The sequence below is a fragment of the Opisthorchis viverrini genome (genome assembly GCF_000715545.1).
Source record: "Opisthorchis viverrini unplaced genomic scaffold opera_v5_19, whole genome shotgun sequence".
In the NCBI taxonomy this organism is placed as follows: Eukaryota; Metazoa; Platyhelminthes; class Trematoda; order Opisthorchiida; family Opisthorchiidae; genus Opisthorchis; species Opisthorchis viverrini.
The window spans coordinates 1,045,188-1,066,377 of record NW_008751675.1 but is presented as its reverse complement, the minus strand read 5'-3'; the positions used below and the strand labels follow the sequence as shown (position 1 = coordinate 1,066,377).

Genomic DNA, 21,190 nt, shown 5'->3' with positions numbered 1-21,190 from the left:
ACGTTTTGGTGTCCGCTGAATGCATGTTCAGAAGACGTCTGAATTTCCAGAATGTCAATGCATGCATTTTGAATAGGACGCGCTGCATGTAGGTCTTGCCTGATTTCGGACACCCTTGGTAGTCTTGCTGAAGACGATAGCTCCGGGGACCAGACAAAGAACTAAGCTGAGGAATTACCGTCTCTACGAAATCGCAACTTTTCCCACTCTTGAAAAACCGAAGAACAAGCCGTAAAGTTACTTGTTCATTGCGAATAGTAAACAAATAAAGAATGAGATGAGGATAACAAGAAGGACAGTAAGAAAAAATCTAATAATCACAGCAATTATGTAGGTCCGAACGCGAATAGGGCGACGTTGGTTAAAGAGTGACGGATCTCAACAGTGCAGTTCGGACACTGAACCAACTGGCCAGACGATCCATTGCCAGGTCATGGAATGCCCCAACTTGATATGTACAGGGAAGATAGCGCTGAGGGATCAAGGCCACATGGGTGTGGGAGGTGGAGGCAAGGGTGAAAGCAATATGTAGGTGAAAAGTATAGAATCGTAAAGTTACGACCGGGTCAGGAGTCACTGGTATAGAGATTCGGAAGCAGGTTGATGAGCGACACGGTTTGCTGTGAAAGAAGAAAACAAACGTGACCGCAAGATTATTTGAACAGTCAAACGGGCAACTCAAACGTGCATGGTTTGGTTCTGTGCAAAAAACGTGAATCCATGACTGACAGACTTAGATGATATGAGGCTGTCCTCACTGAGTATCAGGAAGGCCAGGTTCCTGAAAGCAACCACTGAATGCCCGAAATCTACGGAGACTCTCAGCCCCGCTAAAAGTTGATCAGACAGACAACGCCCCCTCAATACGCAGCGCTTCACAGCCTTGTATCAAACCCAGGCAGCGAGAGTTAGCGCTGATCAAGGTCGGACAACGCCCCCGCAATATGCAGCGCGTCGCAGCCTCGTACCAAGGCCAGACCGAGTTCAGTCAGTGTCCCTCCAATAAATAGCTTGAGACCGTTGTACTTTCGCACCCACAAGCACTCACGCTCTCGCACTCGCTAGTTCGGAATATAACTGTTGTCTTCCCTTCTGTGAGTCCTTTTTCCGGCAGTAGGCACTAGAGCGGGTCAGCAGTCAGATACAACAGATTATCGAGTCAGCAGATATAACACTGAGACAATCAAATTTCTACCAAGGTCATCTGATACCGAAATATAGTGGATAGTCCACTTATCATGAAACTGGGGCTCCTGTTATGCAAACTGTATTGGCTCACAGTCAGAGTTGGTGGTGATGTTATCTGTTTCGTTGAGTGACCCGTTTGCCCCCTTTTTGTGCACGAGATTTTCCATGCAACTTAGAGCACAAGCAATCATTAGTTACTGGGATTCCAATTCGTCGTCCGTTTATCCTAATGGCAACGAAGAATGATCCTTGGTCGCTTTTCGTGATGAAATCCACGTGTATTTACCATCTTTTAGATGGCGATCTTCTACTAAGAAGATATTGAGCCCATCGGGCTGCCGCTTCAAAAACAGCGAGAGACAATTCTCGCTGTCATATCCCCCTCGTGGCTCTTGGGTTCGCTTCTCTTTCGTAACGTTTTTCTGTAATCTTTACAAAAGATCTCCTGACCTTCGGGTCCGGGTTTTGCTTTAACTTCGAATTGGTGCTATAAGACAGCGAAACTGTGTGAGGCTCGAATCAGAGAGCATCTGTTTATAGTATTAGGAATTCTGAGTCCCCGACTCCTTCAGTTTGCATCCCACAGCACCATGGTGTGCATAAAGGAACTTTTGTTCTGCATGCCGAATTCCTGCCCCCGTGTGGTGGGATCAGTCGGTTTTGCTTCCACATGAACATGAAGTATCGTTTGCCATGTAGTTTTGATCGGACAAATTCAGTAAGCCACAGTCAGCTGAATAGCAGAAAAATACACGACAGAAGTACACGCAAATCAAAACGGTTCCTAAGCATCCATAACTTCCGCGTACCGCCTACGAGAAATCTAACAGTCTAAATTATTCAAGGAAAACATACACACAAGGCATCCCGGAATGGACACATAGTTTTGTACCTGTGCAACGTAGACTAAATCTCGTCCGATGTTTGGATTCAATGACTCAGAGGTTATGTTCAAATGTCACATTGGAACGCGTAGTGGATGCCTTGGAGGAAATCGTTCACTCTGATTTCACGCGGTATGAAGAAAAGATCCGAACCGAAAGTAACCGAGACAGTCGGACCCGAACAACGTTTTATAGTGCTCCCTTTCACACGGTGATCGAGATGCTAAAACGAAGTCTCGGTCCACAGCGTTAAGATACACCTTTAACGCGGCTAAACCTCGTTGCCACTCAACTTCGCCTTTTCTACGTGTAGAATTCAATTGAGCATGTAAAGCTAGTTATGCGGGTTGTACAGCGCGGCACTCGTCCAAGCGGATTAGGGAAAATGAGCCAAAATGGTTCGTCCTGGGAGTTACAGGCAAAATACAGTGTTTTATCTTAGTGCACTGGTCGACATCGGACACGTCATTGATCAGGCGCTGTATTCCGGTGACATAAAACCGCCCCAGATGACGTCCAAGCTGTTGGCATCCAATTTAGTAGACAAGAGATTTGTTCGATCGTTCCAGCTGATTCGGCCCAGTGTTCGTCTCTTTTCTGAAGATGACATACACCAGGTCCCAAATGACCCAGAGCTCAAGACAGCCCAGCAGTTAGGGCGCAGATGTAAGGTCCGTAGTTCGAACCAAATAACTGAATCTCAACCGCTCCTGTTTGGGCCTGGCTAACCAGGCTGTATCTCAGCCCTCGTGCTTCCCGCGGGTGGCACGGCAGCGATGCACCGATCCAGACGATTAAATGCGTGTGTTAGATGATCTTTGCAAAGACTAATACTGAAACGCTCACCCAAGTGAACCACAATTGGTTCACTTTTCTTACGTTTGATCTGTACCAGCCAGAAGATAAATTGAAAAACATGCTTTTCCTCTTCCAGTGTCAACTGATAACCTCTCAGTAGCACAGGAAACAACGAGCTGGTATGAATAATCTATTTGTCATTCTGCTGACTAAGATCATTTTAAAAAAGCTTTGGCGAAAAGTTCACGTGGTCGTTGAATGAAAAAAAGTTCTCAAAAGTTCACATTAATTTTCCCAAACAGTTGGAGGCTAACTTTTAGTTGTTGTCTTTGGTATCTGTGATTTCGTATGGTTCTTGCGCGTAATACTGAGTGTCAGAATAATAGAAAAACGTTTCTGAAAGTAGTTTGCGGTGACCTCTGTCCTAACACTATCCGGATTTCTGCAGATTCCCATCTTCGTGGAGTCTACGACAATCGTCGGTGGTTACAATATTTGTGGAATTTACGGTCAAATCGTTTGAAAAGTCTTCTTCGTGTCCTGACGTACTGGTTTCGGTGAGTTCACACCAAAGGGTGGAAGCAGTGAGGTCGAGTTTAGTTATTATTAGAACTCATCAGCAGTGTGCGCCCTTGGTTTTACCGGGGCCAATCGATCGACAAAACCGGGACATTTAACTGGTCACCGGAGTCAAACAAATCACATCGCTTAAGCGTGAACATGTTCCTCTGTTCAGACGTCACAATTCGGGTGCATCCACCATGCGCTAGTGAATCGGTGGTCTCGTCTCGCATGTCAGATGTCCGGAGACACGGCGAAGAATATCAGCTGCTGATGAGCTCTAATAAGTCCAGTGCTCCCATCGTTGGTGTGAACCAACCAGAGTTATTGTGACAGGACGTGAGAGGCGTTCGAACGAGAGTGAATCCTATATCATTTGGCAATCGACGCAAGGAGTAACTTACCTGATTAGACAACTGCAGCAGAACTCTGGTGGGAATGCCCGTTACACACGGACGACCTGTGACTAGCAGCTTCGTTCCTGGCAATCGTCATTCCGTTAGTTTCCGCACCGACACGAGTTTTCGGGGAAACAAAGTTAACTATTTCACGAAGTAGTTTTGCCGTGGATGCATCGGCGTAACGCTGGGTCCTGTGAAGCAGAAACACCAAAGTGGTATATAGGTTAGTTGTCCCTGTCTCAAGAGCCTCTGCAGCCAGACGGGAACTGCACACTGGATCAGATGAAACGAGTCGCCGGATTATACGAAGCAACAAACGCATACGGCGACGAGCTTGAGGAGTGGCCCTGTTTGTGTCAGGAGTAGAGGGTGCACGTGGGGAATATGTGGAACCGGTAGTAGTTCGTTCTTCTTGAATCCGTCGATCCTCATCAGCCAATCGTAAGAGACACAGGGATAGAGATGCCGCTGCAGAAGGCGTTAGAGCGCTTCGTGAGTGTTCACCACCGTAAAGGGATGCAAAGTTGGTGAGGCTTGTGATGGCAGCTTCGCACAACTGAAAACAAGCATCTTCATCCATGGAATTTTCGACCGCGCACGCCTCGGAGTTGTCGCCCTCTGGCTGAGGCCTCGGTCGCCATAGGCCAATTAGACGAGCAAGTAGGCCAGCAAGGGCTGGTGGAGGTCGAGAAGCTGCTAGAATCTGTGTAGGAAAGGTGGAATGTACCAACTAACCAGATTAGGTTAGCTCTCAGTGCAAAACGAAAGTCGGGAAATTACAAACGACACACTTGTTTAAGCGCTTTAATGTTATTTATTTACATGCCCCTCCAAACAGGCCACCAAAACGGAGCGGATGAAATCGGTTAGTGCTGAGGGATGGTTCCTTGTAGGAGGGAAGTCTCAAGGGAACGGCTAGAAGTAGTCCGTCTTCAGAGGGACGCAGCAGATAGTAGTGGGATTTGAGCCTAAGGTGTTCGCGATTTAGAGGATTCATTTACTCCATCTAGATTTCCAACACTTCAGGGGACAAGTTACCTAGAGAGAAGATTCCCATGGTCCATAGGAGCATTTCCAGACGTGCACCAAAAAGTGACACTGTAGCGACCCAGTCACCCACATACCTGACTGTTCAACTCACAGTCGCTCACTGGATCGCGAGGCTTGTCTTTTTCTCATACGCACAAACACGTCGCATTAAGCTGACACATCGGACATCGATTGTCTGCACCGCCTAGTCAGCGCAGCAACCACTCATGTGCCGACGCGCCCACATACACGCACTGGGACCTACATAAAGGCAAACCGAACCCAGTCAAGACACACAGACTCGCGCGCGCGCAGGGAGCAGGACGTCAACCTCTCCACAAGTCCACGGACAACCATGGAGTACGTGTAGCAGTCGAACTGCGGAGAAAAACACGTTCCCGCCGTCCGGACTTCCACCAAGGGACTCTCGCATCCGATAAGTTCCCTTTTTGACTTGCTCCCATTTCACATTGTATTTATTTTTATACGTGTCGCAGAAATACTAAAAGCTTTTATTAGTGCACATTCACCTTCTGATTTGTATTATGGCTATCGTCACCTGTGCACTAATAATTGGTGAGCCCGACGTGACTGAACTCAGGTAAATCCTGACAATTATTCCATTGGACTCCCATATATTCATATTTCTACTCATGTCTGACACTCCTACGGCTCAGTCACCAACCCCCTATTACCTCAGCCAAATATCGATGCCGCGTCTGTCCATCTTCCATCATTCTGGAACTACTTCATGCATCCACTCGCTCCATCAGCAATGCGCTGGCAAGTTTTTTTTCATGTTCTACATTACATTTCAACCCCCGACGGACTCTCATCTCTGAAACTCTTTATTCGACGTTTCTTATGGCGAATATGAACAAAGACATACGTTCATGGACAAGGCTTTGTCTATAATGTCAACGTTCAAAGATACTTCGCCATACTTACACTCACATCGGTACCTTTCCCACTTCGGACTACCGATTCGACCATGCTCACTCGATGCTGTTGGATGTCTTCCGCATCTATTTTCCTCTTTCGCTGGAGGGGGAGTAGCTGTAGCGACCCAGTCACCCACATATTTGACTGTTCAACTCAGCCGCTCACTGGATCGCGAGGCTTGTTTTTTTTCTCATATGCACAAACACGTCGCATTAAGCTGACTCATCGGACATCGATTGTCTGCACCGCCTAGTCAGCGTAGCGACCAATCATGTGCCGACGCGCCCACGTTTACGCACTGGGACCTACATAAACGCAAACCGAACCCAGTCAAGACACAGACTCGCGCGCGCGCAGGGAGCAGGACGTCAACCTCTCCACAAGTCCACGGACAACCATGGAGTACGTGTAGCAGTCTAACTGCGGAGAAAAACACGTTCCCGCCGTCCGGACTTCCACCAAGGGACTCTCGCATCCGATAAGTTCCCTTTTTGACTTGCTCCCATTTCACATTGTATTTATTTTTATACGTGTCGCAGAAATACTAAAAGCTTTTATTAGTGCACATTCACCTTCTGATTTGTATTATGGCTATCGTCACCTGTGCACTAATAACTGGTGAGCCTGACGTGACTGAACTCAGGTAAATCCTGACAATTATTCATTTGGACTCCCATATATTCATATTTCTACTCATGTCTGACACTCCTACGGCTCAGTCACCAACCCCCCTATTAACTCAGCCAAATATCGATGCCGCGTCTGTCCATCTTCCATCATTCTGGAACTACTTCATGCATCCACTCGCTCCATCAGCAATGCGCTGGCAAGTTTTTTTCATGTTCTACATTACATTTCAACCCCCGACGGACTCTCATCTCTGAAACTCTTTATTCGACGTTTCTTATGGCGAATATGAACAAAGACATACGTTCATGGACAAGGCTTTGTCTATAATGTCAACGTTCAAAGATACTTCGCCATACTTACACTCACATCGGTACCTTTCCCACTTCGGACTACCGATTCGACCATGCTCACTCGATGCTGTTGGATGTCTTCCGCATCTATTTTCCTCTTTCGCTGGAGGGGGAGTAGCTGTAGCGACCCAGTCACCCACATATTTGACTGTTCAACTCAGCCGCTCACTGGATCGCGAGGCTTGTTTTTTTTCTCATATGCACAAACACGTCGCATTAAGCTGACTCATCGGACATCGATTGTCTGCACCGCCTAGTCAGCGTAGCGACCAATCATGTGCCGACGCGCCCACGTTTACGCACTGGGACCTACATAAACGCAAACCGAACCCAGTCAAGACACAGACTCGCGCGCGCGCAGGGAGCAGGACGTCAACCTCTCCACAAGTCCACAGACAACCATGGAGTACGTGTAGCAGTCTAACTGCGGAGAAAAACACGTTCCCGCCGTCCGGACTTCCACCAAGGGACTCTCGCATCCGATACGTTCCCTTTTTGACTTGCTCCCATTTTCGCATTGTATTCATTTTTGTACGTGTCACAGAAATACTAAAAACTTTTATTAGTGCACCTTCACCTTCTGATTTGTATTATGGCTATCGCCACCTGTGCACTAATAACACCTCCTTTTGAGGAAACGCAACACTTAGAAGAGGCCTGGATTTGAGCCTTGTTGAAAGTATTATCGTGTCCTGTTTCAGCAGTCACCAAATTATCGATCGGTCTGGTTCAACAACAACGGCCTGACACGTGTCCACGTTTGAGCAAGAACAAGCCATTATTGAAGGGCATACAAAAATACTACATTAGTGTCTATGATGGAAGCCGATTTAACAATCTTTTCAAATCTCCAGACCAAGTGACAAATGAAATTCATGCAAAACCTGCCTAATCAAAAAGCATCGCTAGTACTTTAAACGTGAGCAATTAAGCCGTAGATTTCAGAACCACTTCGTAACCACATCCACTGGCTGGGAGCCGAAAGACTATACTCATGTGTGTGCCAAGCCAGGCTAACAGTACAAATAGCACCATAGCAACGATAGACTTTGTGTACATCTTGATCCCCATTCACAGGGGAGTACCCCAGGATTCGGTGTAACAGCAGCCATCGAAATAATCCATTGGATAACCCCCAAAATTATCGTCCTAGAAGCCTCCGACAAAAACAAGGCAAGACGCCAACATCAGTCGCCTATGAACTGATACACACATCCGTACTCATTATGACGATATTCTACGCACTGACATTACGTCACAAAAAACATACCACGTCCATCCAGCTTCTCCTCCACCTACCAACCGTACGTGTTAACGACGGCTCAAAGTGACACCGGGTGAAGTTATCATAGTTCGCGTTGGTGATCGTAACACTCAGCCTGTTGTAAACATGAGCTTGTAGCCCGAAGTTTAGCGATATGGCGAGAAATCGTACAGGATCGTTCATTCAATGTTTTTAGCTACACCCTCTTCAGGCATATCGCACGTGTTAGCAGAGACCCAACACACACACACACACACAGGTAATCATTTTACACCTGATAGTTCAAACCTTAGAGTGTGATTACGGTGACTCATCACCAGGGTGTAAACCTGCACACGTCAGCACTCACAGTGATCTCAGTGAAACCGAAAATTTCCATAGGGAGTTGTTAACCAGCCAGCCAGCCAGCCACTGAGCGCCAAAGCGTTCGTTTATTTTGAGAAATGAAAATTTCTGAAAGGTTTTAAAAAGGACTTCCGTCACTGAGGGTGTACGACAGTAACTAGACGACAATCTGCTATGAAAATGTAGGCTGTTTTCAGTGGTCTGTTTGAGCTTAGGCTCCACTGGTCAAGAATCATATCCAGACAAATCAGGATTTGCAGAACTGCGGCGTTTGAGTGACCCACGCTTGGAGTTCACTCAGTACATAGAGTTCTTCCAAAAAGACTCATTGTCTAAGAACCTCCAAAAGTCGAGTAGATGGATGTAGATGGTTCAGTTCTGTCAGGGCGCGCCCAGACAGAGAGTGACGCATCCCCAAGGTCCCCATCGCTACGACACGTCCGGAAAGTAGGTGAGTCGGCGGATCGCACCAAACACGGCCTAGCAACACACGACCACCGTAGTGGGCCTGAGGGTGTTCACGACCGAAACACCGCCATTGGCTGTACGGAGCGAACAAGTGAACGACCATATTTAGCCACTTAGTCATCCTATATATTCACGCAGACGCTCTGTATGTTTTGTCCTGGCAATACAGCCGTGTCCCGAGTTTTCTGTCGTCTCCCTATCGGCTAGTCTGGCAGGCTCAGTGCAGGCGTAACCAGTAGACGGCCACCCACAATACAACAAGTTCAGACAGGCAACTATTCCGAGTAGCGGATGAGTAAACTGGGCTCAAGGTCGCGAATTCCAGGGAAGTTTAACCGTCCAAAACTACAGGAAGCCTGATCGGGGAGTGTCCCGAGAGCTCTTATTTTCTTGTGTGCTTAACTCCGAAAGAGCTGTCTATGTATTCAGACACCGATACTTACCTCCTCCGCTGCCATTGCAGCAGTTTCTCCTTCGGGGGTGTTTGTGGCACGTGCAGCCAGAGCGATTCGGACCACGTTCGCGACGTGGTTCAACAAGGCATTCATGGCTTCCAGGCCAGCTAGCATGGATACATGGAGTTGAGTAGATGCAGAATAGGTCTGGCCAGTCAATGGCTTCCGTGGAGTGCGCTTGCCAGGTGCAGAAGAACACGTTTTACTTGTGGCCTGTAGAAGAAACATTACAATTATGAAGGTAGGATACAGTCAGTAGTAGGTTGTAATGGCTTGAAGATGACAGTGAACTACACTCAAGTGGTTGAGTTTCCAGAAAAACTCATCGCAACAGGTGGCAGGAATTCACTGATTTTTCCCGGTATATTCACCATACACAATGGCATCATGAATCCGTAAGAGATGGCATTGATTCGAGCATCACAAATCAAAATTTGATTGAACATGAGAAATTCAGAAGACGGCGGGGTTGTCTTATCAGGAAAAACAATTTTAACCGCCCAGGCTGGCATGACGTTGGAGCAGCGACAAAAAGTTCATAGTCAAGTTAACGACACACTTCTTGATCGGCGTAACCCAATCACTGGTGGACTGCTATCATGTTTAACGGTCAATCGGAGCGGGATATCTTTCCGCTGGGAAGAGTGAGTCCCAATGTTGTTGAATATCCTTATGTGGTTCAGTTATCCTAACATACTTCTATTATGAGCATCTAATTAGCTGCGAGGTCTTCAGCGAAGACGGACAGATAAACAATCTGACCGGTGTCTATCAGTGAACACTGTTCAAATGTTCAAAAGGACTAGATAATCGCTAAACCATGGGCCCGGAGGTTGACCGGCTGTGGTCCGTTCCAGAGAAGTTCAACCACAAGGAGAGTCTTGTTTACTGAGGCTCGTCCAGTGCGGTGAGTGGAATTTCTAGTGCGAAGAAAGCAATTGCCAGTGAAGGTCACACAATCTGAACTTTCAAGGCGGATTATCTCAAGGCTCACTTGTAACTTACCCAACAACGGTAGAGGGAGGTGCGGTTCTGAAATCCGCAGTCGAGTGGTCACGTTTAGTCCACCTCTTGAGACCCACTCAGGGGTAAAACACTCGGGAACGGGCTACATCCCTGATGTCCAAATCAGTAATTCACTAAAACACCATAATTATCAGTTTTGATTCTTTGGTGTGGCTGCCTTTCGTGAATGTCCCATTGGACTCCAATAGAAAACCCTCTGGAGTATGTTGACTATTTTTCAAGAAGAGTTCTTTGCTCTTGAAAGAAGGCCATACTGTTCCCGATTGGAATATGGTGTTTCAGAACAACGACTGTTCATTAGTGGAGCGTTCATTTGCGAGAGTAGAAGGCTCATCAGCTGTGCCTGCCATCCATCATGGTAGACATCCACGATCGTCAAAGCTTCAGACACCATGAGGGATGCGGTTCACCGTACGTGTTGCTTAAAGTATACAAAAGCGCGCTTAAACACCGCAAAGTAAAGGCGTAGTACACAGCTGCTTCATCCTAGTTGGGCGTCATCAACATTGTGTATCTCACGAGTGTCCAGTTAGTTTCGAAACCGTACTCTAGCGGTTGGTAGCCACTAGCCATTCGACTCAAAGTGGCTGAGCTACAGTGCAGTCAAATCACACATCAGCACGACAGAATCCCCCATCTTTCAGACACGCAAATCAGGTCATGTAGTATCGCGTCCAACCGTTAATCTTAAGGTCGCGGGTTCAAATCACGTTGGGGTTTCACCAAATACCGAGGATTCCTAAAAGGAGATGTTCCCTGGACCAAGTTGTCTTGGGGAAACCGCTTGTAGGACCACACGGAAGCCAAAATCTGTCATAAAATCATTGCCTCAAGAACGGTAGCCTGAAAGTTGCGTCGGATAGTCTGTACGTGGCCTTTCGAAACGCATTATAGACGCCACAAATCATCACAGACTCACCAAACAGATCGTCATCTCAGGAACATCCTTACGAATAACATACATCACCTAACCGTTTTGTTCTCACATGGAAGACAAGTAGCAGGTAGAAGTAGAACAGTCGCTTGGACTTGTTATTCCATTGAGCACGACTTGATCCAGTGATTCCGCCAAACAGATCGATCGGCAGATGTCAAACTAGCGCATTGTGGTAACAGATCGATGAACGTGAAGTGGATTTGAGGATGGTTCTTAAACCAACTCCAACTAGCAATGAACAGTCTCGAGAGTGAACAGCTGAACACTACTCAGTCGACTGTGAAACGATAGATCGTCCGGGACCTTACAAAGCATGGATTTCAAAATCCAGCTCTAAGCTTCCGAAGTTGTCGCATACAATGCTGTATACGCTATGAGATATTGCATAAGGAAGATAATTTTAGTAGTCTGCTAAAACAGGGAGAAGTACATCTGTTACTGTTATGCTGAATTCCACACCGATGCCACTCGCAGTTAGGCGCTGCTACGGCCGAGAAGCGTATCCCGCACATGATTGGCGAAAAGTTCGGGCCGTTGCCGGTCCGACATCAAGGCAAGCTCTGATTGGTCGAAATTATGAACCCAACAGACGAGAATGACCCAGGGCCGAATGCCGGTTGACAATGCCAGAAGCAAGAATTTCCGGAATGTTGTCGCGAGATATACCTTATACCCAACGCGCTATGCAAGTACTTTCAATATAGTTTGAATACACGCTGTGCACCTTTGGTGGTAGTTTTGACTGAGACGCTAGCTTAGAAGATTCAGATCAAGAACTAAGCTGGGAAACATATCATTACAACTGCTATCGAGACCTCGGATCCTGCAGGGATCTACCAGTACAACCCAAATGAGAGCAAAATCAGTTTTATGCCACGCGAGTCGACTATGAAGCCAGTGTAAAATACCAAATTAGTAACCGATTAGTAAGAGAACAAGAAGCGTCAGCCAACTGTCACATGATATCCGTAAGCAAACAAGTTTACTAATTGTAATTGAAAAAAAACGGGGATGAGAGGCTATAAAAATACGTACTTTTGTCGAACTCTGGGGACCGGTGGTGCTACTCTTAGTTCGACGAGGACCAACTTCGTCTTGATCGACGGGCACAGACGAGTGAGGAAGAAGAAGAGATCCAAGTTCCAAACAAGCAATTGCAATCAGCTCCAGCAAACGCAGATCGATAATCAGATGACTGGGTCGTGACTCTTTAGACCAACGCAACAATAAGGGGATAAGATGAAGAAGATTCAAACAAAGAAGCGAAGCAACAGTTCCTTGTGATTTGATCGCATTTTGAGAAGAGGACATAGTGTCTAGTTCGACGGGGGTCAAAAGTTGTGCGGCCAATAGACGAATCAGGGACACATCTAACCCATAGGTTCCGATCTTGGAGACCAGAGTGCGGGCGGCCTGCAAACTGGAAACTGGCGGCTCAGTTTGCGAGGGAGCACAATCGCCCTTGGGTGTTGGGACATGGGGAGCGGTGTCGGGGACTGAAGGGTTGGGGACGGGGACTGCTGTTAAAAGGCGGTTTATCAGGCAGATAAATGCAGTTGGGGCAGTTGCCTCCTGGCAATGGACAATTCGGTCGGCCTGTAAATGGATGTAGAAGAAAGCGATGTAATGGATAATGGAATAGGAGAAATTCATTAAGCTTATTAGACTTCAGTTAGATCATTAATCACGGTTCAAAAACAGATAGCCAAGTTGTGAACTATAACGCATGAAAGATTTTTAGGGGCAACTCGTTCGGCGTTGACCGGCCAATCTGTCGACATTGTGTCACATGTCCCCATATCGTCAAGCTTTATTTTTGCTACATATGCGACAGCATGTACGATATGTTGTACACTGTCACGGCTCTGTTCACCAATTCTATACGTGATTGTATTGAAAGCAATCCTCGGTCTGTACAAAAAGGGAATCCAAGGACGGTGATGAATAATATTCATACATCACATGATTGGATGTACATGAGTTAAGTCTGCTATCTCTTTTAAGCATTAAGGTGTTCAGAGTAGACGAATTAATCCTAAGCACAGCGGGACCTTTGTGCCGCCCTCTGAGGTTCCCTTACTTTCGGTTGGAAACTGTACAAAGAACGACGTTTGATTGGTCCCAGCAGAGCACATGTCGTTATGCATTAGATTGAATACAAAGCCTAATTTTGCTTGTGGATGTGGAACGTATCTAAAACCAACAAAGTTTGTAGACTAGGCCTGATGTTGTCGGTTCAATCTAAATTGAGGCTAGGTCATCTGCATTCTTCAGTATCGTCTGAAGATGCATTACCTTGCTTCTGACCGTTTTCCAAAGACCAATGAGCCGTTCTACAGCATACCCACTTTCTTCGGATTCTGCATCCGTTGTCAGGACACTGTACTCTGCATGGTTCTATAGTAGTTAGACCTACTTACTACATTTTCTATAGAGGAGAGTGTCGGTAGCTCAGGTAGCGTAGATGGTCGTTGGCTTGTTCGCTGAGCTGGGCAATTTGGTTGCAAACGTTTCATCACCAATCGAGGTGACATCATCAGTGCGTAGTTGTGCGTAGCGGTGGCGAACAAGCCAACGACCGACTACTTACTACATGTCTGTCCAGGCGGGTCGAGGAGGACGGGTGACATGTTGCTGAGGCATACATCTTGTGTGTGTGTGTGTGTGTGTGTGTTAATTCTCACGCAAGTTTCGGTGACTTTTGAAGGACAAAAATGGAGGACGCATGTGAAACACCAACGCAAAATGGGAACAAATAGGAGATACAGCTTTTGCATTATGCAGTGAACAGACGGAATATTGTTGGTTGTTAGTATGTGGAGATGGAAACGCGATTGGTTACCTAACAGAAATGTAACGTAAAACGCCAGAAGGTTATCACAGTAGCTTTGCGGTAATTGCGATACAGGTGAATCAGGGCAAATGACACAGTTCGAAAAAGGTCAAATTCATTATTCACAAACTGGGCAACACAGTCACAGAAAGTCCACCACAAAGAAATTTGGTGGTGACATTGGAGAAATCTGGACTCTCTTCTGATACACTTGCGCGCCGTACCACAAAACACTAAAAACCTAGCTGACGGAAGAAGATTCTTCTATCATGAATCCTGACAGAAGGTTACTAGGACAAAACACTTGGCGTTCTCCGAGAAGGCGTCCCTTAGTGCCGTGGTCAATGGATAATGCCGCGCCGACCTTTTGGAGGTTTCGTTTACGACAATTACCCTAATGTCTCTAGTTGACGTTCCGTTTCCATTCACTGATGTCCTGATTTATGGGACTCCTAGCAACAGCTGTCTCTTCGCCAGAGAGAACTAACCAGGTGGACGAGGCGCGATAACCACGCAGCGGACGAGATTCCAGCAGACATGTTTATGGTCATAACTTTGGGAGAACGTGTTTGACCAGACCTATCACTACAGTTCCGACATCCCCTCCAAAATATGTGATGATTGTAATCAGATGTTAGAACTTGACCACTTACTCAACAAAGCCAAGAAGCATCTCAATATCATTGTGAATTCAAATCAAATTTGGTCATAACTGTTTTACCAGACCCATCACTACAGTTCCGACATCCCCTCCAAAATATGTGATGATTGTAATCAGGTGTTAGAACTTGACCACCTACTCAACAAAGCCAAGAAGCATCTCAATATCATTGTGAATTCAAATCAAATTACGCCATCTCATACCTAAGCACCATAGCAAATCCTCATCACACATGTTACACATAAAACGGTCACACAGACAAGAGAGTACCTGCGGTAAAAACGTTTTGCACCAGCTGGACGAAACCGTGCACTTCGTAAACGTGTATTAACGAACAAAAGCCTGATAGAAAGAGATGGCTAGATGCCTCATGGTCACACGGATAAGAGAGTACCTGCGGCTGAAACGTTTCGCACCAGCTGGACGAAACCGCGCACTTCGTAAACGTGTATTAACGAATAAAAACCTGATAGAAAGAGATGGCTAGATGCCTCAGGAGATGTAGCAACTGACAGGCGCACTGCTGGAAACTGGGATCCCGCTGACTCGTTGACAGTCATCTCAGACAGAGATAGGTCCTCGATATTTGACTCACCTGTCCCACAGATCGATCTGTATTTGCCATTTAAAGGTAGTAACACCTCTACTTTCATCGAGAGATGCCTGACTGCAGCTCACATATATTTACATAAAGAGGCCTAATTAGTCTGTACAGGGGTCAACTCGGGTCCCTGCTTCAAACCTAAACGATGCAGTGGCTCTAATTACTCAAATGAGTAATCAATTTGAATAGTAGATTTCGACGAATATTCTCATTTGCACATAAATTTACTTTTCATAGGAGAATCAATTGAATGCAGTCGAATCTAACGCTTCAACTGAATGCATTGCACTAGGCTACCTCATGTTTCAATTGGTACGACATTCCAGCAATCCTAATGCATAGTTATCTAGACGCAACACACTACTCGTAAGGTTGCTGAAAATTCTTCAACAGCCCACGACAGGTTTCGCTCTTTCTTGGGGCTCATCAGGTGGGCGTGGTCTTTCGAAGAGTTTTCAGCAAACTGATGAGTATGGTGTTACGCCTAGACTGTGAGATACATTGGCACAGTAGCCGGTAGAAAAAACCCTAAAATCCAAGTGAACTGAACTGGAGATGAGGTTGAGGAACTTCAGTCTTTGGGTGCATGATTGATCAACTAAACAGTAAGGTAAGAGGATTGATGTGCCACAGACCACAGGGAGACCAGAGAACGCAAACTACCGGATATGCAGTTCGGTGGATCTAGCCTTCTCTGATTTATCAACTGTGTCTGGAGAAGATGATAAAATCGCAGGCTTCATATCTATGGGTTGCTTACCGAGTGCACGCGGAAACTGTGCGATATTAGGACGATTCGTTCATTGTTACTCTGGTAGTAAAACGTTTAAACAGACATGCAAGACGTAACTAAAACGGATGTGGTCAATCTGACAAAAGCAGTTCGGTAAAGTCTTGTGAAAGTTCTAAGTTTGCCACAAGATAAGCTCATGATGTTTTACTGTGGTGAGGATCAGGTGCAAACTGGTGAAAGTGAACAGGAAGCGCTCAAAATATGCAAAACAATCAGGAAGAAAGGGTAGATGTCGTTCGTTGTGCACAAGCCTACGGCTTGCCAGACTCACCAGGTGAATTTGACAAGATACATAACCCACTCGAATGGAGCAATGTGCTCTCGAATTTGTATGTATTTCGAACTGACCAGCCTATATGTCTAAGCCCACTAGGTCTGATTTTGACCATGTGATCAGTGCAGTGAAGGTCGAGATAAGTCTTTCGACTATTTACACGAGGTACCTTCCGGTCCCCAAAACCTAAATAAAAAGTATCGGGCCTCAAAAAGCAAAAGTATTCACGAGAGGATAGAATGGAACGCAGTCGATGCAGGACACATCAGTGTCGATTGGGGTTATGGATTTGTATTATCGGTACTGTCATTTTTTGGCGGAAATTTCATTCCGACGGCTCATTCACTTTATACTGAAAAGCCGAGAAACGGTGTACGGCTGCTTCATCGTTACTGGAAATCAGTAGCAATGCGCATCTGACGAAACTCCACTAAGGAGTTTCGGACCCCCGACCCTCAGCTCATAGTTTGAGCACTTAACCGTTCGGCAACGAGCGGCTGTTCACCAATGTGATCAACTCCCACCTAGACAGTGTGGGGCGCCACTCACCCTTCAATCACCTGTTGACTGTGACGAATTCTCATGCGGGGGGGGGGGATCAAGCAACTCCCAAAATGTTTTTTTTCTAGACAGATCACTTTGTTAGCCACATTCGGTCTGTCCGTCACAAGGAGATCGGATCGAGCAGTCGGTTCCATGGGCTTTTCACTCATGTATGAGAACAAAAGCTGATCGTCGAAAGCTTCTCGATTAACGAGAGAAAGCAGTGATGAGTTGGTTGTGTCCGGATATCTTTATTCTACTAACAGCAGCCGATTGTAGAGCTGGCTCAGTGGTTAGGATGTGAACTTACTGACCCGAAGGTAGAGAAGGTTCAGCACTTCGACTGCAACGGTTTAGGCTTGGGTAGCCTGAAGATATCTCAGCCCCCGTACTTTTTTCGGGTGACATGGTACCAAAAAGATGTTCCGAATGAGCGATTAGGTTGTTCTTTCAAGTACCGAAATTGCTATCCATGTTGTTCTTCAAGAGATTCATAGTCAAAAACCACAAAAGTGACCGCGACGGACCACCTAAGTTTCTCAGCACAGACTGGCTGCTGACCGGCCGAAAATAACCAGTTCTCGCGTGGGGGTCTTCACTCGGAATTCACCTGGGGGTCATATCGAAACATGTGACTGGTATCATCTAATTTGTATGCGTATGTGTATATTTCTACCTGAACCTTGGAAACCTGGCATGGTGATCCCTGAACAAAGCATAGCCATTCCACTGAGGATGGCTAGAATACCCGAAGTAAACAGCAACTCTTGAAGCCACAGTCTGTACAGACAGCACAATTATTGTGTCATTCCGTTGAAGTGGGGTTTAACATTGCAACACTGGAAGACAGGAAGATATCATTCGAACGCTTCATTCAATTTCACTCGGACAAACTCTGTGTGTTGGGATTTAGCAAGACGATTTTCGGAAACCCAGTGAACATGAAAGTTAGATTCTTTCAGAGATCAGATCACAGATAAGTTGGGAAAAATTGATGCTAAATCACGTGAGAAACAGTTAGATTATAGCTGGTTCTCAGGACTATGTTTTTCGGCGAAAAGTACCATAGAAACACCTTGGGAGACAAGATAGTCAGTAATGTGCGCTGCTTAGTCAGGATCAATGTATTGATTTAACACATATGAATTAAGGAAGAGCAGTGTACATTGCGCCGGTTTGCTACCTGACAAATTAACCATGATATAACGCATGATATAGCGCAGACAGAGTAATTAAGAGTCTTTTCATAATCTAGGAAGAAGCTTTCGGGCATCTTGAAGAAAAACAGTCCGAAAAACCAGGAGTTTAAAGCAGCAGGAAATGCGCTGTTTAGAGTTTTAGCGACAAATATAAAACATATTTCTATCTGTACTTCACGGTTCGTAGTAGAAGGCCATGAGTGTAAAGAGATTTGCTGTAATTTTAGAGTGAAAGTTCAGTTCCGTTAACCTTGCGCTTTGTGAATGATCTACAAACTTATTGTTAAGGCCTTTTGTCTGTTTCGAAAACAATAATTGTTGATCAGTTGATGGGCGCCGACAGATAGGTGAATTACACTGAGTTGTTGCGGTCTCAACTGAGTTATGCGGTGAGTACACAGCTTACCGCATCGTTATTGTCATGATTAAGGCGCCGATGGCACATCAAGTCAGCCCCAGTGATGCTGCGTTCCCATCTTAAGCATGCTGCTAATAAGACGGTTTTATCCTATTGGCCTGCGGGAAAATGGTGCAGTTCAAACCTGCTGGACTACCGGATCTTTTCCAGACAAGCAGATGAAGGTGTAGTGCCCGACAGTGTCGGCAAGAAATCGGTCTTCGAAGGGAAACTTGGCTGGAGCGGCCTAGGATGGAGTTTAGGACAGTGATTCTACTCATTTATTGCTGTTCCAAAAGTTCGGCACACACCAAATTCTGCTTAGAAGAATTATCTATTAGCCACACGACCACTGTTGACCGGAAGAACTTTCTTCGAGAAGCTTGCGCCTGGTGGCTTTTACAGACTCCAACAGTTATCGGAGCCCAGGTCGAGATCGGTGAAACGCTAATATTTCGCCCTAAAGACCACGCAAGGCGAGTCCTCCCCCAGCAGTCGATTTTCGGAGGGATCTTCCGGGAAACTAAAGAGATGTTTATGTATACAGTGCCAGATCGGACTGCGGCCACCTTGATAGACAAAATCCAGGCCTGCATCGCTCCCGGCTCAATGCCCATCTTCGATAGGTGGGCATCATACCAAGGAATTGAAACGATGATTGACATGAATTATACTCATGAAACGATTAACCATACGGATAACTTTGTGGATGCACCGACTGAAGCTCACACACAAACCAACAAATCTCTTTGGTACATGTTTCAATTCACCGTCTTCAATAAAAGTCTAAATTTCATATCCTCTTTTTTCTAATATTTTTTGGGTGGCGGGGTTAATTTTTTGGCGGGGCTTATCTCCGACTATCCGAGTTGCTGCGCTCTTAAGTACCGGAACAAGAGGATGTGGCAAGGTAGCTAACAGAGCGTTAAAGTAAACAGGGTCACTGGACTAGCAGTGAGCAGTCCTACAGAGGGCGCAGCACGCAGGCCGTGCAAGTCCAATGGATGGTAGGCGCCTCGAAAGCAAGAAGATGGTAACCCAATTGTCTAGTACCGAGCGACTGTGCTTCAGCTACTTTCAAAAAGCTTACGTGTATGCAGCAGAATTCACAACCAGCAAAAGCATTCTGATGTGCATACCTGAATAAAATCTGTCGGGTTTCGGCTATGCGGCTTTACAAGAAACTTCAAGATATCAGAGTTGTCGGATGCTAACCAATAAGAGAAAGAATTTGAAAAATCTAAGGAGCGATGGCTTTTTGGAGAATGCATCCAAACTCCAGAAGATACGTGGATTTGAAATTCAAAATTAAGGAAAAAATTGACTTCAACAATTAACGCTACTTCAAGATTGTCTTCACTGATCTTTGTCCTGGTTTCAAGACAGGCCAAGTGATACACGTCACCCGGCGGAAGAGCCTCCATGACACGTAGGGTTCCTCAATTATTTGGGACTGGGTAATGCAGCGCCACATGTTTCGCAGCGCTTTGAATCATCCTCAGGATTTCCTATTCATCTTGAATCGACATAGACGAATGTGGAGACATTAATTTCACTCCGTTGGTCGAGTACAATCTTGGTGACTCAGCCAGAAAGGCTGTCTAAAACCAGCGTCGTACCGACCGCATGACTGCTTGTCCGGTTATCGCTGAGGCGATATCAGACGAATACGCCAGCCACATTACTCGCCGCCGAAAACAAGGCGGCCTGAAAGTCTCACAGCTGTCTCAGGTAAGCACCCCGGATGACATGAATTATAAAGTGGTTTGTCTCGTCCAAACTAAGCGTAGCTAAACTTGCTCGGGCTTCACTTTGATTCTGCCGTTGGTATCGCGCTCAAACGATTGCGCATGAGACATCAGAACTAAATCACTCGTAGGAGAACCGCAAAACCCCTCCAGGGCGGCGGTTGGTGCAGTCCGCCAGAAAGTCTCTCCTGGGAGGCAGATGCCGTAGAGGTTATGGTCATTCAATGTCGGTTGGTAGATTATTTACAGTTTTTTAATTTTGGGTGAAGAGAGTATAGCCGGTGAAACAGCAGTAACTGCAGCTCAGCCGATGCACAGAGAAATAACGAAGACCAGAGTTTGAATGAACCAATCAAAACTGCTCAATGCAGCGGGGTGGTCGCTGTGAGGAGGATAATGGTGAATGATGAATCTCCTTTCCCAAGAGCTGACACTTTCGGTGAACATCTATTGGGTTCTAGGATAACTGCCCACGAATAGTTTCAACATACGAACGGTGTGAGCTGCATACATTTAGACTGTTATTGGACCCGTCACTAAACCAAAGGCGCTAAACTTCTCCACACAGTCGATCGAACGTTTAAGATAAACGTGCTTTGTGCCGACGAAGATGTAAGCCGATTAAGGCAGCCTGCCGACTTGTCTTTTGTCTCACCAACACATTTTTGATCACAAGAAAAAAAAACGGGGACGCAGCCAAAGTCCCCAAAAGTTCAGATCAAACGCTATTTGAATGGCACTCAAATGATTGGACGATAACACGTCCAATAATCAAGGACACTGCGACATTTCTCCATTTCCAAAGTTCGGGCTCATTATTCACAGTTTAGTGAGTAGTTAACAGTAAATTTGCAAGAACA

At 46.0% G+C, this 21,190-nt stretch overlaps 1 protein-coding gene across 1 annotated transcript in view; it reads right to left on the bottom strand.

Annotated features, from left to right (window-relative positions):
* Positions 1 to 231: 231 nt before the first annotated feature.
* The window catches only part of T265_01746 (hypothetical protein), a gene marked incomplete at both ends in the record, with an annotated part of 56,347 nt that continues 35,388 nt past the window's right edge, over positions 232 to 21,190 (bottom strand). Inside the window, 4 exons of the mRNA XM_009165836.1 lie at positions 232 to 620; positions 3,836 to 4,535; positions 9,304 to 9,528; positions 12,314 to 12,874. Of these exons, the coding sequence (XP_009164100.1) occupies positions 3,840 to 4,535; positions 9,304 to 9,528; positions 12,314 to 12,874 (1,482 nt within the window). The remainder of the gene's footprint in view (positions 621 to 3,835; positions 4,536 to 9,303; positions 9,529 to 12,313; positions 12,875 to 21,190) is intronic.